This window comes from Cricetulus griseus, chromosome 2, assembly GCF_003668045.3.
Source record: "Cricetulus griseus strain 17A/GY chromosome 2, alternate assembly CriGri-PICRH-1.0, whole genome shotgun sequence".
Taxonomy (NCBI): Eukaryota; Metazoa; Chordata; class Mammalia; order Rodentia; family Cricetidae; genus Cricetulus; species Cricetulus griseus.
The window spans coordinates 310,705,267-310,726,736 of NC_048595.1; the positions used below are offsets into that span (position 1 = coordinate 310,705,267).

The 21,470-nt window shown below is 42.6% G+C and overlaps 1 protein-coding gene across 1 annotated transcript in view; it reads right to left on the bottom strand.

The window, feature by feature from the left end:
* The window catches only part of LOC100759959 (ras-specific guanine nucleotide-releasing factor 2), a 230,159-nt gene that overhangs the window by 30,672 nt on the left and 178,017 nt on the right, over window positions 1–21,470 (bottom strand). The window contains exon 18 of the mRNA XM_027401746.2: window positions 6,095–6,201. Coding sequence (XP_027257547.1) covers window positions 6,095–6,201 — 107 coding nt within the window. The remainder of the gene's footprint in view (window positions 1–6,094; window positions 6,202–21,470) is intronic.

Consider the following 21,470-nt stretch of genomic DNA (forward strand, 5'->3'; position numbering starts at 1 on the left):
ATCCAGTTCACACTGGCTAATGAATCCTGTTGTAAATGCCTCACCAATACTAAGAAAAGCCTGAAGAACTGAAGGGAACTTCAAAAGACAAATGTAGACATGGGTAAGAGACAAGGGGAATGTGGTAAGTAGTTACTAATCTAGGATTAAAAACAAAACAAAACAAACAATAACAACAACAACAACAAAATGTGTTTATCTGTTTGTCTGGATCAGGCAAAGAAAAAAAAAAAAACAAAGAACAAAAACCAAGAGTTAAACCAAAACCAAACCCAAACAAACAAAATACACAACAGCAAATCTCAGAGAATCCCTAGGATTCACACACAAAAGAGTCAACATGGACTTCTCACTTAGTAGTTTTCACTTAATATTTTGAGTCTGACAATTGATTCAATTGAGCATAAGAATCCCATGCCGAGCCTGGTGGTGGTGGCGCACACCTTTAGTCTCAGCACTCAGGAGGCAGAGGTAGGCAGATCTCTGAGTTCCAAACCAGCCTGGTCTACAGAGCAAGTTCCAGGTCAGTCTACACAGAGAAACCTGCCTCTAAACAACAACAAAACCATGCAGATCATTCACCCACATCACAGTGAGAAAGCAGACATGCTCACGCTGGAACACACTTCTGCTCAGAGCTCTTCCTCTGGAGTCCTTTTGACCCAGGATCTTTAAGACCTAAGAAGAAACATGATGTCCCTGGTACCCACTCAAAGAGAGGAGAGAGGGCTAAAGAGTGCTGCAGCTCAAAAGCTGTAGGAGTCAAGTTGTTATCAGAATTGGGTCTAGAAACCTCAGAGGCCAGAGAAGAGGATAAACAAAGCCACTGTTAGGGAGCTGAAGGTAGACCGGGGGCATGTGGATGGAAAAGAACAGGAGGCAAATAAACAGAAACAGGAATGGGCATAGACAGGAGGGGTTGAACATAGACCGGAGGGGCTGAGCCCCGGGATAGGACGGAGCCGGCAGCTGGCCAAGAGCTGTCAGTAGAGGCGGATAGCTGCTGCCTGTTGAGTAGCGAGTTGTTTCTTACAGATTTCATCTTCCCACCCACACCAAAAACTGTGCTGCGCCTGTCCTGGCTCAATCTCCACTTTCAGATCTAGAACAAAGGATATAGCTCAACTCTCCAAGCCCTGATGTGACACTGAGTTCAGTGTTTTGCAGAGTGATGCCAAGAAATAAAAATTAGAAAGAGGCTTCTACAACTGTCAAAATAACCAGCAGTTGAGAGGAAGTGAGCGCGCTTGCATCTCAGGCCCCTGTGATCCCAAACATTCCTTTAGCAAACTTCTTATGGACTATCACACCAGCACCCACTTCCCCGAGTCACTCAGTGGCATGCCTACTTCTAGCTGTAAGACACAGGGAGGCACTCTGGCCCTTTCCTTCCTGTGGAGGAAGGAGCTGCCATATTCTCCTGTGATTCATTCAGTACAACAGTGGAATTATGTAAAGGTTTTATTTTTCCCTCCTCAGGGATGGGTCCTCCTCCCCAGCTTCCTACCATGGCAGTGGTGGAGACCAAGTGTCAGGACTGCAAGAATTCAGATCTCAGTGCTGGGTTCAGTTTCCTGCCAGATCTCTGGTTTATACTTGCATCGAGTTCATTTTAATTAAGTGATAACACCACAATGCTTCCACCATGCTAGCTACCCTAGATATCAATCAGCCACACACACCTAGGAGGCACTGGGCAGGGCACTCCAGGTAAAGTGACACATTTCTAGTGGTCTCATAGAGTTCAAGAGGATAGTGTCACAGATAGCCTCGGAGAATTCAGCAGCTCATGGGTCAAGTGCAGGGATGGCATTATGACCACCTGAGGTCAGGGTTTAGACAGTGCCCACACAAGGCTATCTCCAAGAGCCACCATCCATAACAGCCTGGCTACATCTGCCACCTTGTGTAATCATCCCATGGCTCATAGGAAGAAGTAACATTAGCCCAATTTTTCTAGATAAAGAAATCTAGGGTGTGGTGGAGGGAATAAGATTTTCTGAGCCACATAGCCCGTAAATGCCAGCGCGGGGGGTGGGGGGTGTTCATTCTTTATCCCATACTCCACCCCATCTCTGGGATACCTACCTACACCCCCAGTGAGGAGATCCTGTTAACATAGACTGGACATTCCTCCCCATGGGAGACTTACCTCAGCTGTTAGGGACTGGGTGCTCTCTCTCTCTTTCTCTCTCTCTCCCTTTCTCTCCCCCCTTTTTCTCTTTCTGTCCCTCTGCCCCTCCCCTCTTTTATAGAATAAAGTTGTGTAAAGCAGTACCCGTTACTTTTCTCACTGTGGTCACAGAATACCTGGCAGAAACCATGTATGGAGGGAGGGGTTGATTCTGGCTCATGGTTCACAGACCAAGTGACAATGGCGTTGTGGCAGGCAGCTCCATGATGGCAGGAGAGCCAGGTGATGCATCCCATTGGGCTGGTGGTCAGGAAGCAGGGAAAAGCAGAGTGAAAGCCTTTTCCCCACTCCCTTTCCTCTTTTTATCCAAGGCAGGGCAGGAGTGCAGGCTGTGGTGCTACCTGCAACTAGCGCTGCTCCTCCCTCCTTAATTAAACCTCCATGGATGTTCCCTCACAGTCACACCCAATGGTGTGCCCATTAGTCCAACTAAGTGGATCAGACTTAACCATTTAGTACTAACCATCACAAACATTCTCATACAATGGGAAGAGGGTATATGTTTGTGGTAAATGTGTGTGTGTGTGTGTGTGTGTGTGTGTGTTGCATTAGAAATATATATTGTATTAGATGCTTGGTGTTGGTGGCGCACGCCTTTAATCCCAGCACTTAGGAGGCAGAGGCAGGCAGATCTCTGTGAGTTCGAGACCAGCCTGGCCTACAAGAGCTAGTTCCAGGACAGCCTCCAAAGCCATAGAGAAACCCTGTCTCGAATATATATATATATATATATATATATATATATATATATATATATATATATAAACAGTGTTCAAAGAAAGAATAAACCAGAGGAAATGAACACAACTGGGTAAATAAGGGGTTTATCCTCAATATATTAAAATGTATGTTGTATTAATAACAACACAAGTAAAGCTAACAGGAGCTTAGCAATGCTCAGGAAGAGATAGTTGACAGGGAGGAGTCCTCTTGGCGGCTAGACATGACCTATATCTTGACCATAGTGGTGTTTCGAGGAGTTGGTAACTACAGAGGCCACTGAGTTGCACAGTTATGCTTGGTGTCATTTATGTGAAGTCTATCATAGCTCAACAAAAAGGAAGAAACCATGTAACCTCAATTCAAATTTAAAAGTGCTTCATTTTCAGATAAATATATCTTTCAGAGTTTGCCATAAAATCCATGTAAGCAGACTGAGGTGGTATAAAAATGTAATGGCTGGGTTATTCAGGTAGCTTCATCAAGCAGCATCCTCCACTGTCCTGCGTGAGGTCTGGGCAGGTGTCACTCTTCCAGGACCTCTTAGTTACAATAGTCTCATTTAAACAGGCAGAGTATGGGGTTCACACTAGTAACAATCGTGGCCTTGTCCACACCTGTCCTGTTCTAAATCTGGAAGATGCTCATCCCACCTCAATCCCATTCAATCACTGGGGCTGTAGATGCTCAGAGAAAAGAACAGTCTGTTGTGATATGTGAGTGGAACCTGGCATTGGCTTCTTCTCGGTGTAGCAGAATGACAATGATTAGTTGCCAATGGGATTTTCAAGACCACTCTGCTGGACACTTCAGGGTAGCTCACCTGACCCAGGAAATGCCTTTGAGTCATTTTCAACTCCCCTTGGTCCTGGGCTTCCAATACTTCACTTTACCCAGACTCTCCCAGTGGGAAAATATAAGCCTTCCAGGCAGTCTGCTGGAGCTGGGGCGGGGGGCATGGCTGGACCCAATTCCCTGAAGGTCAACTTGCTCACAATGTAGAGAAGGTCCCCTGTGTATGCATACACAGCTCCTCACATGGCCCCAGCGAACGCCTTGTACCTCTGCCTAGGGCATGTGGCTGGTGGCTTCTTTAAACTCTAACTTCCATGGCTGACTGAGAAGTAGCTCTGCTCTTTCCTCCTGTGGGAGGTAAGTGACCCTGCCACCATCCCTGACATGACCTGTCTTGACTTCCCATTGTCCTGTCTTGACTTCCCACTGCCCTGTCTTGACTTCCCATTGTGTTGTCTTGACTTCCCACTGTCCTGTCTTGACTTCCCACTGCTGACTGAGCACAACTGTCGCTGGGTTGCTTTCAAGAGGTCCCTCTTGTCCTCCTTAGGTGGCCTAGAACCTCCCCTTAAGGGTGTGCAATCTTTGTGTTCTCTGCCTCACCTCCTGAGGCTTTGGTCCTCTGCCTAAATGTCTAAGGCATTCAGAGTTACCAGAGGGTGAGCCTGTTGTGCAGGAATTACACTAAGCACAGTGGCTGAGAGTGGCTACCTGTTCCCATGAGTGGAAAGTCCTCGAGGACAGAGACCACGTGGATCTTAGTCGCTCTCACACCCAGCACAGCACAGCACAGCACAGCACAGCACAGCACAGCACAGCACAGCACAGCTCTTAACAGATAAATTGAGAAAACAGAAAAAGAATAGAACTGATGCTCAGTGCATAAATTCTTTGGGGAAAGGAGGTGTCTGATCTCAAGCTTTTAGACGAATTGCCTGGGCCCATGATGAGCCATAGCCACAGCTCCATTTCAACATCATTCCATGTGTGTGACATTTCTCAAGTGGACAGAGTCTCTTCAGAATGACCGATCAATAGACAACTCAGAATTGTCAAAACAGAATTGTCCTGAAATATATTAAGTCTGTGACAGCCTTGTGAGTGAGGTCTTGGTTGACTTGTCAGCCTGGAAGTCTATCAGAAGATCACAGTTACCACAGGAACAAGAGTAGCCCAGCTCTGATGCCTTCAGAGACCTGGAAATTGTATAAATGATACAGAAGGCTTTGCAGTAGGTGTGTGTGTGTGTGTGTGTGTGTGTGTGTGTATGCTTGAGCATGTGTGTGTGTGTAGGCTTCATGAAAACACTACCTTTCCACAGCAATGTCAACACACACATTGTAGTGTAGAGTCCAGCTTGTGGGTCCATTGGAGGACACAGCCCATGTTTTGACTCCCTTTGGAAACTAAATGTCAGAAAATGACCTCATGGAGAAAGTGAACAGTGGCAACACTGAAATGTAAACTCAGTTCAACAACAAACAAGCAGATGTCTGCCATGTGCCCAGCACCACAGAACTAGGGCAAGCATGTCTGCAAAGTGTGCTTCATGGCTAACTGCAGTGAGATGAAAAGAGCATCTCTCCCATCCTTAGCAGCAAGAGTCTGAATCACAAATGTCCATGGTTGTACTTTGTGCTTAATGCAAAATGGTCTTCAAGCTTTGTCACATCTTTGATCTGAGCCAATCAGGGCCCTTGTCTTTCTATCCAACATTCCTTATAGACTACTAGCCGACATCAGGTCCAGGAAAGCCTGGCATGGAGTCAGGAAAAGTGCAAATTAGAACCAACAAGGTAAAGAGGGACCTGGCTTTATTGTGCGAAAGGGGAATAAATTCTACACATTTTTTTCAATAGAAAACTGTGAGATTTCCTTCAACTTAAAAAACAGAGTACTAGGAACCAAAACATAAGAAGACATGAGGTAATTTGGTGAATTTTGTGAATTGGTCTAAAAAAGCCCTCCCTTATCAGATAAAATTTATTTTTGGCCTTTACAAGGTTCTGTGGTGTTTGCCTCCACAGCTCTGGGTGCCACTGAAGATGGAGGCTTCTGCATTACAGCTCAAGGGGGGACCCTGGTAAATGTAACCCCTAGGTACTCTAGTACAGTTGTGACCATGGCTGTGGCGTGGGAGGTGGCACTGCCTTGAAGATAGGGAAGAGGGGAGCCCCACTTTACAGTATACCTCGGTTTATCTTCAGGTGTGAAATAGCAATGTTGGAAACACAAGTGCTTTTTCCTTACACTTCTCCTTCTTAACTTCTAAATCCAAAGGCTTCTAACCACCATGTGCCAGCAGATACTTTACATGTGCAATGACTTGCAAAGTTGACTTAAACATAACATTCTTGAAAGTAGTCCCTGGAACATCCGAATTACCTGTGCATGCTTGGAGACCCAGTGACGGAGGACATTCAGGACTCGATTGGTGGCTGTTCTCCGTATGATAAACTCCTTGTCACATGTTCTCTCAGTATTGTTAAATCCTTTGGAGGAGAAAAACCACACATTGTAGTTAGGGCCAGTCCCCAGGGACTAGAAAAGGTCACTTATTTTAGGACTCCTGTTAATGAAACTCACACATGCTGCATCTTGCCAGGGAGGAAGGTGGCTTTAGATATGTGATCCCTGCTTACTTATTATACTCTCACAGCCAGCCCACCGCAGTTACAGGTGCAATTACATGAATAATGCACACATATTTATTAAAGGCCACCGAGGAAAGCTAGCCATCCACTGATGACACTTCTATTTATGCCTCTCATGATCCACAATACAAAACCAAGGGGAAACTCTAACAAAAGGAGTGGAGCCAGTATGGATTTTTTTATACCTTTGCCACAAAGCGATCGTGTAACCAATATTATTTGAAGATGGAGGTAGGCTTGCAAGGGAGACAAATACTCTATTGCCCATCTGCAAGCAGTATAGCCAATGTTGGAAAAGAAGTATTTGAAAGCTGCTAAAAGTATGGATTTCAAATGTTTTCACCTGACAAAACTTACAAGTACACAAAATGAAAGATGCATCGATAAGTTTTAATCACTATATAATATAAACATACAACACATCTCTTTTATACTCCACAAGTAGATAATATTTATGTAATTGGTGTTTGAAAATAAAATTGGAAATAAAATAATCCAAAACAAGAAGACTGCCTGGATTGTCACTTCTGCCCTCGAGTTCTGGCAAATTATATCAATGTCTCTGATGTCTATTATGTGTCCGTCTCATAGAGCTATTGTGGATTTACATTTGTTAACTTATAAATGTTAAACATTATCACAGTACCTGCACAGTGGCAAGAGCTCACACGTCAGCCATTACTATAATTCAGTATTTACCTGGTGTCTTTTGGTGGGTGGGCAGGTGTAGAGATCTCGGGCTTTATACACACCAGGCCAGTTTTCCACCACCAAATTCTACTCCCAGCTCTGTCTCAGTGTCTCTGAGTCCCTCTGTCAGCCTTTTCATCATCACCTTTTCATCATCAATAAGATGTTGTAGTACTTCACACTGACTCCCTTTAAAAATATTCTGTGATCCAATAATAATTAAGCAATCTATTTCTTTTAAAAACTAATATGCCTTGGTCTGGTTGTAGCTTCATGGTGAACCCACTTGTCTAATATGTTCAACAACCAGGGCCTAGAGCCCAAAATGCAGCACCAATAGCTCTTCTTCAAAGAGCTGTCTACACTTGCTGATTTCATTTCTTTGTCTCTTACTGTCTCTACTTCTCTCTCCAAGCTTCTCACCCCTCTCACCCACCAGCAAGGTCTACTAAGGTCATCAACAGCCTCCACGTCTATGTATCAGGGACCGTCTACAGTCAGTCCCTCAGAACTGTATCTTTTAAGTGACTACCTGTAACATACTACTCACATGCTTACATCCCTTGACCTCATCTCTGAGTTCTAGACCAGGTGTCCGACCCCTCTTCACACTTTCCTCGTAGATATTTCAAGCACACCACAAGTACAATATGCTCTCAAAGAAAGAGGCCTTTCCCCCAAACTTGGCCCTGGCTGGTGTCATTATCCCAGTAATTATGGTAAAACTTGTCTGTCTGTCCCTAGATAATACCAGCAAACCCTCCTGGTCTTGTTCTCTTTTGTCTCCTTAAGTCTGGAATCCCAAAAGCTGAAAAGACTTCTCAAAGGACAAATCTGAGTGTCAAACAGGTGTTTAATGCCTTTCAACAGTTCCCACAATAGACTCAAAACTCCTCAACATAGAGGACAGGTGCTCTCAGGGTTTGATCTGGTTGGCCTTTTCTAGAACCTCACATTTTCATTTTGTTTTCTGTCTCTTTGTTCTTTGGTTCTTCATGATCCCTACCTAGGTCTTGCTCATAATGCTCCATACTGAAACAAGTAGTGCACCCCTCTTCAATCAGTGCAAGCCACCCACTCCTTCCCAAATGAGGCCTCTCGTCAGAGCAGGGAAAAATTCCCATTACATCTCATAATAACACAAACATTCACTTTACAGCACCTATCACACAACAGCAGAGTTACGATAGTTTTGTTCTTCATGAAGATAAGGATTTAGTGTATTTCTGCTGAGCCCAAGCATTTCTCCAGTGTATGGCATATACTGCACTGTATATGCATTATTTATTCTTATTTTTATGACGTGTGTGTGTGTGTGTGTGTGTGTGTGTGTGTGTGTGTGATGTATGTATCTCCATGTGTGTGAACTTATGCATCTGTGTACAGAGGCCAGAGGTTAGCATTGGGTGTCTACTCTACTACTCTTCACCCTGTTTTTTAATCAGGGTCTCTCAGTGAACCTGGAGCTCAAAGTAGGTCTAGATCAATGACTACTGAGCCTCCCAGATCCAGTGATGAGGTTACAGATATGCATCACCATACCTGGCTATGATGTGGGTTCTGCAGATCTGAACTCAGGTTAAATTTATGTATTCAATGATTAAATGAAATTCCAAATACTAAACAATGTACTAAATCTTTACTGAATGAGATGTGAATGAAAGAAGAATTGACTGAATGACTGAAAGAATGGCCTTCAAAACTAATGAGATGATTGGGGTAGAGGAGTCTATAAATTTGTAAAAAGCCAAAGACCCTTCTTCCTCTCTCTTCTTTAAATATGGACAGGAACATTTCACCCATGGGCAGTCATTTACTATTCTTTCAGGGAAAGGTGATGATGAGCTAGCTCTTGGCAACCTAGGTATACCAGAAAGCCTTTAATCCCAGCACTTGGGAGGCAGAAGCAGGTGGATCTCTTGAGTTTGAGGCTAGCCTGATCTACAGAGTGAGTTTCAGGACAGCCAGGGATACACAGAAAAACCTGAGAGAGAGAGAGAGAGAGCAAGAGAGAGCTAGTGAAAGAATAAATTATAAATTCTCGGTAAAACATAACAAATATTATTCCATCTGAGTTTACAAGACAGTAAGAGATTCTTCAGAGTCAAATACACAAGAACAGTGTGAAAATCAGAGCCAAGTTCCCAATGGAGGAGGCTGTCCTGAGAGGAGGGGAGAGATTTCTAGTTCTGGCCTCATGGGATTTGAATTACAGCATTTGAGTTGTTCAAGGCAAGAAGCACCAAGGCCTACATGAAGAGCTATGGAAGGGTGGGAACTGAGACTCCCACATGAAGCTGGGGTTCTCAGAGCTCTGTCCCCTGTGAGAGTATAGACCAGGACATGGTTTATGAGCAAAGCAGACAGTTTAGATACTTGCCTGAAGCTGGGGCTACAATTGAGTGCAGAGACTTTTGGGATCTTTGACCCAAAAGAAAGAAAGTTGTTTCCTCATCACAGACTCCAGCAAAGTCTGGGGAAAGTCTCTCTGGAAACGGCTAACACAGGCCCAGGACTGATGCTCAAGCCCAGTAATTACTGTGTGTCTTTCCTTGATGAGAAGTTAAAGATGGCCGAGGCCCTCGATAACCCTGTGGACTCCAATAACAGTGCTCACAGCCTCTATGGAGGAGTCCCTGAAGAAAGCTCACCAGCCCAAATTGCAAATCACAGATGGACAGACACACAGGTCAGGAACCCACCATGCCATACTCCATGCTTCCACCTCTGCCAAATTATGGAAACCTTCAGTTTTAGGGATTGGCAGGGCAGGTGAATTAAGAACCAAGCTATCATCCATCCATCTTCATTTTCTTTCCTGCTGCTGTGACAAAACGTTTTGACCATAATGACTTAGGGCACAAAGGGTCTATTTTAGGTCACAACTCTGGGTCAGAGTCCATCATTGCAGGGATGTCAAGATGGCAGAAACTAGAAGCAACTGGTCACATCACACCTACAGTCAGAGCAGACAGAAATGGACATATGCATGGATGCTTGAATAAGGCCCCCTTTTCCTTTTTCATACAGTTCAGGACCCAAATCCAGGGGAGAGTGCCACCTGCAGTGAGTGTGTCTTCCCACTTTAATTGATGTAACGATCTTCATCCCCACAGTCATACCTGGAGTTCAACCTAGAGCATCCCTTACTGAGATTCACACCTCAGGGGATTCTAGAATGGGATACATTGACAATTAAAACTGTCACACATGTGAACTGAAGATTAAGATTTAACTGTATAGCCCTTTTTCCACACGTGTTGTAGATCATGTTAAGCCTGTTGCTGCCATTTAATGCTAGATCATCCATTCTTTTGTTAAGCTTTTTCAGTTCCAACCTCTTCATGCCTTTTGGATCCATGTGTTGTAGACACACAATTGTATTTTTCTCTTAAGAAAAATTGCATCATTTTCACCCCCAAAAAACATTCAAATGTTTCTGCAGATCCCATATATCTGAATAAAGTCTGTGAAGGGCACTCCTGAAGGCCCAAACATTACAAACACGGCACTGGCAGGTCTTACCCTCCCTGCTTCCTTCTTCCTTGCTAAACTGCTAGATTACATTCTTAAAGCTAGCCACCAAGTTCTGTTCCCTTATTTGGCTACTTCCTTCTGCCTAACTCCTTCCTGAGGCTGAACACCAAGATCACACTTGGCCCAGTTTTTTTTTTTTTTTGTTGTTGTTGTTTGTTTGTTTTGTTTTTTCGAGACAGGGTTTCTCTGTGTAGCTTTGGAGCCTATCCTGACACTCACTCTGGAGACCAGGCTGACCTCGAACTCACAGAGATCCACCTGCCTCTGCCTCCCGAGTGCTGGGATTAAAGGTTTGTGCCACCAACTCCCGGCCACACTTGGCCCAGTTTTGAGGGCAGAAACTTCACTAATTACAGTGAATAGGTGTCATTTGGTTAGAAAAATAACTTTCCAATGGCAAACTAGCCTCTTTGATCTTGGACTGGAGGTACCCTGAAAAGTCTGTAAAATACCTCAGTGACCCTGGGGAAGGACTGGAGAGGAGATGGAAGGGCTTAGTAGGGGGTTATGGTGAGAAATATGTTCAACATACTGTATATACATACTTGTATGAAAAAGTCCCATAATTCAGTACCATGAATAATACACACAAAAAATAAAAAGCAAATATAAAAGCTCCTTTTCTAATTCATTACGTTCCTATATGACAGTTATGTACAGTGTTTTGTTTTTTTCTTTTATTTCTTTCTTTATTATTTCTAAACTTCGTATGACTGAAAACAGTTTAATGCATTGTGACCAGAATTAAAGAAATGAAGTATATGAGGGCCATCTGCATGAGTTGTCCATAGTGATGATGAGGATTCTTTAGTGGACTTGTGCATGTGTGTATATGTGTGCATGTATATTTGTATGTAGTGTGAATGTATGTGTGTGATTATGTGTGTGTGAGTATGTATATGTGTGTAAGTGTATGTGTGTATATGTGTATGTATGCATGTGTGTTTGTATCTGCACATATGTGTGAGTGTATGTGTATGTTTGTATGGATGTATATGTGTGCATGTGTATGGGTGTTTATGTATATATGCATGTATGCATATGTGTATACGTATGTAGACATGTATAAGTGTGAATGTGTTTACATGTGTGTCTATGTGTGTATGTATATGTATGTGTACATGTGTATATGTGTGCATATGTATATGTGTGTGCATGTGATGAGTCATAACATATTTCTCTTAAAATGAATAGAATGAAATTTGAAGGTTATAGGACTGGCTGAACAACAGGTCTATGCTTAGAAAATCTACATTAATTTTCAGAACCCCTGGGAGGCAGGGTCCATGCCAGACCCAAGACTGGCAGAGCATCTTCTCTTGCCATCTTCGTTCTTCACTCTCCCCCATGCTGACCTTCACTGGTTCATTCATGGTTCCTCCTCTCTTCTCAAGTAGACGTTGTTCAGTTCTCATGTAATCGAGGTTATAACGCCATCTCTTGCAAGTTTTCTATGCATCCCCACATTGAGAAAATCCACCCAAAGTGTTCTTTCAAGACAATAGGAAGTAATTCCATCTTAATAACATATTCTTCTCTCTCGAGAAACTGATTCAATGCTCAGGTTTACACTTCTTTCTCTCCAACTGCCTTCATTTACTCTCCCATTAACTTACAGGGACAGTCATGGCTTGAGCCCTTCAGGAGAGAAACTCTGCTGCTCTTTGTCCTTGGTTTTTCTCATTCAGTGAGCACATCCTTTAACGCTTAGTAGCACTTGTTAGATTGCCTTCTTTCCTCAAGCCTCCTGTCAGCATTCTAACACTGAGCACTGAACAGTGTATTGTAGCCATATTTCCTTTATAACATAACCTTAGCTCCTGTACACCACATCTATAGTTCCTCCCTGCTTTAGAATTTACTAAACTTTTCCCCCATCCTTTCATCCCCAGACTCTGTAGCCACAAGATACTGTGAAGTGACTTCAGCTTAGCTGAGAACTCTGAAGAGATGCCTGTACATAGCTGAGAAGCCCTCAACCCCAGAAAAGCACCCTCCAAGCAAGGACAGTGTCACCTTGGCCCCACCCTGGGACTGCTCCCCACCCTGTTTAGCTGGCCATTGGCTGTAGCCATCTTCCATGTATCCACAGAGTGCTACCCACAGTTGTATCATTTCAATGACAAATGGCTGTTCAGTATGCAGTGCTGAAAACCCTCAAACATATATTGCTAGAAATTCTTAGACACAGTTAGTTGAGAACGTCAAACTCCTCTTTTGCACCTACCTGACACATTTACCTCATGTACCAAGTACTATAACTCCTGCAAAGGTTCTCATAATCCTTCCTCCCAGAACACATGCCCTGTGCATCAGCCAACACTTATTAACTGTTGTGCAAATGCCAGGAAGCTCCACAAGTGCCCCCAAGAATTCTACTTACTTAGTTCATTAGACAGGAGAGTCCTTTTAAAAAACCACAAATTCTGTCAGTATTTTCTACTTAACTTCCCAAGAAAGGATTCAACCATCTAAAAATGATTTGACTGTCTACCAAATATTTTTACAATTTTTTTCTACCAAATCAAAGTATATGATTTATATAACTATGAATTAATGAACTGTATTCATTTTAAAACTTCATCAGTCCTAAAACATGTTAATTCCTAATTTTAAATCAGTTTTAAGGACAGAAACTTTAAGAATTACAGTGAATAGGCATCATTTGGTTAGAAAAATAATTTTCCAACAGCAAACTAGCCTCTTGGACTGGAGGTCCTCTGAAAAGTCTGTAAAATACCGCAGTGATCCTGGGGAAGGACTAGAGGTCTGTAAAATGTCAAATCATCTGGGGAGGGAGTAAGATGTTGCTCAGAGAAGCTCAGATCCGAGAACATGAAGACCGGCCTTTTATGTTCTCTCAAATTTAAGTCTGCAACTCTATCTTTGTCTAGAGGGCAGGAGGCCTATGAGTTAAAAGGCCTTGGGCAGACATTGCACAGAAGGCATCACTCCCAAGAGTTCAAATATTATGATTATGATTATCTTACAGCTAGCTTCATCTGAGGCTTACTTCTGCCATGAACTCAGCACATGTATGATTTACAGCAACCCCATAAGTCACAGGTAACCCCCTTTACAGAACTTAGTTACACAGCACTGATGACAATCACATAACATGTGATTAGTGTTTATTACACACTGGGTACTGTTTCCTGAGTACCTTCTATGTTTTCAGTTATTTAACTTCCACAATGGCCTCATGGGATAGCAGAGTTTGGGCTACAGTGTCATCAGACACCTTTCACATCAGCTGTAGATGGGACTGCTGCAGCCACACATTCAAACTTCCCCTCTTACTCATGTTCTCAAATGAGCAAACACCTGGTGTGGTGTGTGGCCAGTCAGGCTAGAGTTCTGATATATGGGCCTCTCATGCTAGCACTCACCTCACAGCTGTACTTTCCCCAGGTCATTTAGTCTAAGCACAGGGCAAGGGCTCTCTGATCACAGTTTTCTTTTGTAACCATGCCACAAACTGCACAAGGCATTTATTTATGCATTTATTTTGCCTGAAGATATTCTAAGCTCATGGGTTTAGCGGGGAACAAAGCCTCATCAGAACTGTGAAAGAACTGATTTGACTATTTTCCCTTTGCATGTTGGCCCAGTCTACTTATATCTGCACTAGAACTAAGATAGCTTTAAAAGGTGACACTTTCTTTCACACATACAACTGATGATGTGTACTCTGGGCCTTGGGGACTTAAATCTAAAATTTGTGTTTCTTGGGCCTTCCTACAAATTGGGTCCTGAATGAAATGGTGAATTAGTATGATGGAGCTATTTTCTGTCACAGCAGCCATTGTGACCAGCAGACATGGTGACAGAGGGCAGGACCCTCCTACAGCACCTGTTGTAGGAGTCACAGAGCAGTGGTAGTGGTTGAGTCACTGTCATCATGTGTCACTAGTTCTCTTCATGCAGTGATGCTTACATTCCCAGTCACTACCCCCCCCATCCTGAGCAGAGGTGGTTAGCTCTGCATACTGATTAGAAGTTACTTCTGAGATCCGGCTGGGAAGCCTCCTCCTCCAGTTGAACTTTCTTCCCTAGGAATTAGCTACTTTCTCCCCTGAAATCAAGTGTTATGGGTAACAGTAAGCAATTGCCCAGTGTCAAATGCCTAGCAATCAGCCTGTGATACACTATTTGAACTTCAAAACCTAGAGGTGTTGTTTCTCTCAGATGCCAGAGGCAGATGAGGAAGTATGTAGCAAGCCTTGGCACTTCATTATAACAGCACATTCCATCCAGTTGTATTAACCCTAGAAGGTTCTTCAGTTGTGTTGTATAGAAGGAAGTCTGCCTTCTAAAACAGCTGATAGTTTCCACTTAAATACTCAGACTTCTTATAATTTCCCATCACTGTCCATTTCTGTCTTAGTTAGGGTTACTATTACTGTGATGAAACACCATAACCAAAATAAGATGGGGAGGAAGGGGTTTATTTGGCTTACACTTCCACATTATAGTCCATTATTAAAGGAAGTCAGGACAGGAATTCACACAGGGCAGGAACCTGGAGGCAGGAGCTGATACAGAGACCATGGAGGAGTGCTGCTTACTGGTTTGCTCCCCATGGCTTGCTCAGGCTGCTTTCTTATAGAACTCAGGATCACCAGCCTAGGGATGGCACCACCCACCATGGGCTAGGCCCTCCTGCATTAATCACTAATTAAGAAAATGTCCTACAGACTTGCCTATAGCCCAGTCTTACGGAGGCCTTTTCTCAATCATAGTTCCCTCTTCTCAGACGGCTATAGCTTGTGTCAAGTTGACATAAAACTAGTCAACACAATTCCTAAGGGAAAAAAAGAAAGCCCAATAGATGTAGGGAGTTGTTGCATAAGCTTTTCTCTTGAACAGACGATAGTCCTTGGTGAATTGGACATTCATGAACCCATCTCTAGAGGAAGGCAGACTAAGAGCTTTAAAAGCCTCCTTTATTTACTTATATCTGGCAGAACCTAATCTCCCATTTAAATGAGAAACAACCACTGAAAAAATAATTCTGTAGATTTAAATAAAAGGACTGGTTGACCAATAAAAAGGATTTAAGTAGAAAAGGACAGTGAACTAAGAATCTAGCATTGGGTTCATGGGCACTAGCACTGTTTATAGGAACATATCAACATGACAATCTCAATAAGCATCCAATGATTTGTGTGCTAACATTCATACTTGAGCATCCTACTACAAGGTGGAGTGAGGATGCAATGGGATCAGAACGATTGATGTAGGTTGTCTAAGAGGTCCTCTCCAGCTATGAAGTGCTCAGTAAACTTAGCAAACAATTAAACTCTGAGACTGCTCAATAGCATGTCTTCATGAGGGGTCCATCAATGCTTCCATATTGAAATTACAAGAACTGGCTCTTGTCCTCGGATCTGAGGACATGGTTTAACCATATTACATACTGAGGTCACTCATAAGAGCTTATTTTCCATCATCTGTCAAGATGATAAAAAGGTCTTTTCTGACCATGCATCTGAATTTCTCTCTGATGAGGAAATCAAACCAAATCTACAGATCTATGCACCAGCAAAAGCAAGGGCCCCAGTCACTCAATGTGATCGATTCTGTAACTAGAAGATAATTTTCAATTCTATGAGAGCTTGTCTTGGTACCAGAAATGCCACTAGTTTTGTGCTCTCCTAATTGATTCCCTCAGTAAAATGCACTGGACAATTATGGAATGATCCCAAGATGGAACTGGATTGAGTCCTTGACCCACCTAAGGCTCAGATCACTTGCATGAATGCTGACAACGGGCATACAGGGCATACATCAATGCCCCCCTCAGCATAAAATGATTCTTCAAATGCATGGGCATTCCCTTAAACACTGGATAAATCAGCCTAGTCTAGGTTGTACATAACAAGATCTCTAACTGAAGTCAGGAAGAAAATGCACACAATTACAAGTTCTTTTCTTACCTTTCTCCCCAAACACAAGCCTTGCTACTTGATTAGAGATGCTTAGCATTAAGCAGCTATAAAGCTTCTTTCAGAGTTCTAGCCAGGGTTTTCCTTCCAGTGACATCCCTGAGAAAGAATTGAAGGGACTCACCTAACTTGTTTCAACCTTGGCTCAGAAGAGAAGAGCAACCTTCTAAGCACTTATAATGTTCTGAACACACTCTCAACTCAGACACAACAGTCACTGAAAATAAGTTTTCAAATGAAGATAAAAGCAACGAGGGAAATAATATTGGTATTTTCTAAGCCTCTAAAACACAGGGATAAGGACAAGTGAAATACAAGTTTACTCAGGCATCATTTACATGCAATGATATTTACCCACCATCAGTATGTAATTCATTCATGATGAGTAAATTCATTGCAATTGTAATCACAAGCCAATCACAGACCATTTTTATCACCCCAAAGTATTTTTAGTGCCAACTTTTGGTCCACCTCTGCTCCTAACCCCCGACCCAGGCAACCAGTTGTTGGTTTTATGTCTCTAAAGAGTTATTCTTTCTGGTCATTTCATATGGAGATGTCTCATCATAGTTGTTTCCATTATTGGTTTCTACAATAATACCACAGTGTTCTCAAAACATAACATTTATAATCTTAGCCTTTCTTCACATTTTACTTATTTATTTGGTGTGTAGTTGGGGATGATATGCACATGACAGTCTGAGCACAACTTGCAGGAGTTGGTTCTCTCTTTATGTGGGCCCTAGGGGTTGTCAGACTTGGTGGTAGGTGCCTTTTACCCTCTGAGCCACCTCATTGGCACTGTGATTTCAGTGAAATCCATTAAAAGTAAAACTCTTCCTTAAAGGCATCTTTCACTGGTTGGCATACTCTAAATTCCTAGTAGGTTGAGTTAATTGATAGTGTTTTCAAGATTTTCATATGTTGGTTTTTTTTCTGTGTAGTTGAACATTTCATCAATGACCAGAGTACAAGTTGAACATCCATAATGTAAACATCTAGTCTGGAATCCAACAAAATCAGAAAAGAATTGAGTGTCAACATGATATTTAAAGAGTTTCCAATTTTTTAATTGTGATTTTTTTGGTATAGATGGTCAGCTAGGAACGTCTACACAAATATCCCCAACTCTGAAATATTGGAGGTTTCTCTGGCCCCAAAGATACCCGACAAGGTCCACTCAACATTTATTAAAATTAACAGTTAGTATTACCAAAATACCTATTTGTCCTTTTGATGGTCAGTTTTGGGTTCTCTGTTGCTATATATGCAGTTATAACAAGTTTATCTGAGGATTTTCGTATGTTCCATGATAAGACACCCCTCTCTACCTTTAGTAACTTCGGGGGTCTTAAACTCTGTTAGAGCAATTTCAGTCTGTTATAATCAATCTTTACTTAAAATATCTTTCCACTATTTTACTTTCAATGTATTTCTTTTCATTGAAACTGCTTCATATACGACAGTATACTCAGCTTGCATATTTTAAGGCTTTAATAATTTTTCTACCTTTTGTTTTCATGTTTCATCATTTAATATTTAATGGAATTTAGTATGATTGGGTTTGTATCTGAGTTCACTGTTTTCTCTGTTTTGTTACCATTTTTTTTCTGTTGCCACTGAAACAGATATGCAAATATTCCCCAATCTGGAAAATCTGAATTCTTTCTTGTACCAGATGTGTTAAATAGGAGACGGGGGGGGGGGCAGTCATCAGTTTTTTTACCTAGCTAGAAACCATATAAGTTATAATATTAAATAGTCCAGAAAGATACAGTCACTGATATAATAGTGGTGCAAAGGTCATGAGAGCAGCCAACAGCTCTCTGATTAGACTTAAGGCTCTTTCTAAAGGAAGGAACTCGTGGCTGCTACAGTTAACTTGGGCAAGAACTTGAGGCTTGGAGAGGAGCATACACTCTAGGAGATAATCTGGGCTGCCCGTGTTTCAGGGGATAGCCCTATACCCACGTTCATATAGGAGGTACTAATTGGACTCAGTAGATGATTAAAAAGCAAAACCAAACAAAAATAAAAGGATATGAAGTTGGAAGGGTATATGAGAGGAGTGGGAGGCAGGCAGTGTGGAATGGATACAATTGTACCATTACTCTTACTATTATTATTGTTACTATTATGGGTAACTTGATGCAATCCAGAGCCATCTGGGAAGAGGGAACATCTTCCGTTAGATTTTCCTATGGGCAAATCTGTGAGACATTTTATTACTGAATGCTTGACGTAGGAAGGCCTGTTCATTATGGGTGGTGCCACCTCTGGGTTTATCATGGAGCAAGCTGAGTAAACCATGAGAAACAAGTCAGTAATTAGTATTCTTCTATGGTCTCTGCTTCAGTTCCTGCCTCCACATTCCTGCCTTGAGTTTGTGCCTTGGCTTTCTCTGATGATGCACAGTGACTTGTAAGCCAAATAAACCCTTTGCGTCCAAGCTTCTTTTGGTCATGCTATTTATCACAGTGGTAGAAACGAAAACAACAATCAAAATACATTTTATACATACACTATTTTTTTTCAAAAAAATGAAAATTTTATTAATGAACAATCAGCACTGGTAAAAATGTCTATCCTTTCAGCAAATTTATAAGCTTAAAGTTATCCTACAGTATAAGAGGACAAAAGTTTGCTACAGGCCTCATCAGGTTGAAAGCAAGACACTGGCAAGGTTGCATTGCTTTGTAAAGTATAAAGGATAACCCACTTTCTAGTCTTTTCTTGTTTCTGAGTGCTACTTTCATTCCCTGACTCCAAGTTCCTTCAAAACCATCTGCCTGGTTAGATCTTTCCTCAGTGGGTAACCCCCGCACTAACCCATCTGTGGCTAGAGTCCTCATGAGAATATCAGATTTACCTGGTTTGGCAATGGTTCTACAGACTCTCCTGACTATGAAAATCTCAGTGTGTTCAGAAGTGCAACATAAATGAATAAATACAATCATTGTGCATAAAAAGAAGAAGAATTAAAGAATCACCAGCTGAAGAGAACCACGTTAGAAACAATCCTGAAACATAGAGAACTATAAGAGCAACACGGCTGAGTGCAGCCCTGGATACTCTCCAATGTGAGTTAAAAAAGATTGGCCCAAGAATGTCAGTCCATGTAGCTGACTGCATGGCACTCCGTCAAGCCTGGAACAATCTCCAAGGAAGTCTCAAGGCATCTTCATGTAAAAAAGTACCAGAAATGACCACAGTGACATTAAGCCACTGGGAGTTACTGGGTCAGCCTGGAGATGCCTTCATCAGGGTCCACACCTTCCAGCGTTTGCATTCCCAGATCCCAACAGAAAGGGCTGGTACAGGCCAGCCAGGCTGTAAGAAAGTGCTGGTGTGTATGAAACAGCCACAAATAAGTAGGTCTGAGCCACCAAGAATTGAAGCATAGCCCATTTACATCTTGGAACTCAGGCTAAAATTTGCCCTTATCTCAGATCTGCCTATCATGATTGTTACTGTGCTTCGAAGGAGAGTTCTTTTTTTCCCCCTATTTTTCCTTTTTAAAAAATATATTTAAATTAGAAACAAGCTTGTTTTACAAGTCAATCCCTGTTCCCTCTCCCTCTCCTTCTCCCCTGCCCCCCATTAACTCCCTATCCCATTCCCTTTCTGCTCCCCAGGGAGGGTGAGGCTTTCCATGGGGGATCTGAAAAGTCTGTCATATCATTTGGGTCAGGGCTTAGGCCCTCCCCCATGTGTGTAGGCTGAGCGAGTATCCCACAAAGGAGAGTTCTTAAGATCTGTGATAGACTACTCCTTTGTGTGTAGGGGGTGGGTGGGGTGAGAAAAAGTAGTATCCAAAAACCTAGCAACTGTCTTAAACCTCAAATTTGATGCTGAACCCAGGAGATACCCAGACTGGTCCCTGGATCCACTGAAAATATAAACTAGTGCTTCTAAGCCCAAACCATTCCAGAGGATCTTGTCTTTGACAATGACAACAATGTGCAAGATATAGTCGCCAAGATGTGTGACGTTTTCAAGACAGAAAGCAGAAAACATATTTTTTAAACTATTAAGATGTTGGTTCATGAACTAAGAATTCCATATTTTCCCTTGGTCTCTATACAGAATAGAGCCAAGACAATGCCTTCTAACTCATAGTTCAGCCAAGCATCTACCCTAAGCCCTTTTCAAAATGATAGGAGACACAAACACACCTGAGGACACTTCGCCAGCGGTGAGAGGACTACGCCAGCTCATCCTTGAAGAACATGTAGTCCCCTGGCTTTGTTTCTTCCCACTTCTTGATAACACTTAGCACCTACCTAATTGTGAAATGAGATCACTGGCGCATAATTAACCTCCTCTATCAGGCTCTGGTCTCTACCACTCTTCTTTTTTTTTCCCAACATTTTTTATTTGAATTAGAAACAGGATTGTTTTACATGACAATCCCAGTTCCCTTCTCCCACCCGTCCTCCCCTCCCCCCCCCAACTAAAACCTTATCTGTCACATATCTTTTCTGCCCCACCCCATGGTGATGCCATCCATAGGGTGTCATCAGTGTCTATTGTATCCTTTGGGATAGGGCCTAGGCCCGCCCCTGTGTGTCTTGGCTCAAGGAGTATTCCTCTATGTGGAATGGGCTCCCAAGGTCCACACCTATGCTAGGGATAAATACTGGGCTTCTACAGGAGGTCCCATAGATTTCTGAGGTTTCCTCACAGAAACCCATGTTCCTTGGGTCTGGATCCGTCCCATGCTGGTATTCCAGCTATCAGACTGGGGAGCAAGAGTTCTCGGATGTTCAGGTCAGCTGTTTCTGTGGGTTTCACCAGCCTGGTCTGGACCTCTGTGCTCTTCACTGGTCCTTTTCTGCATCTGGGTTCCAGTTCAGTTCAGTGATTAGTTGTGGGTGCCTGCTTCTACTTCCACCAGCTGTTGAATGAAGGCTATAGGATGGCATATAAGTC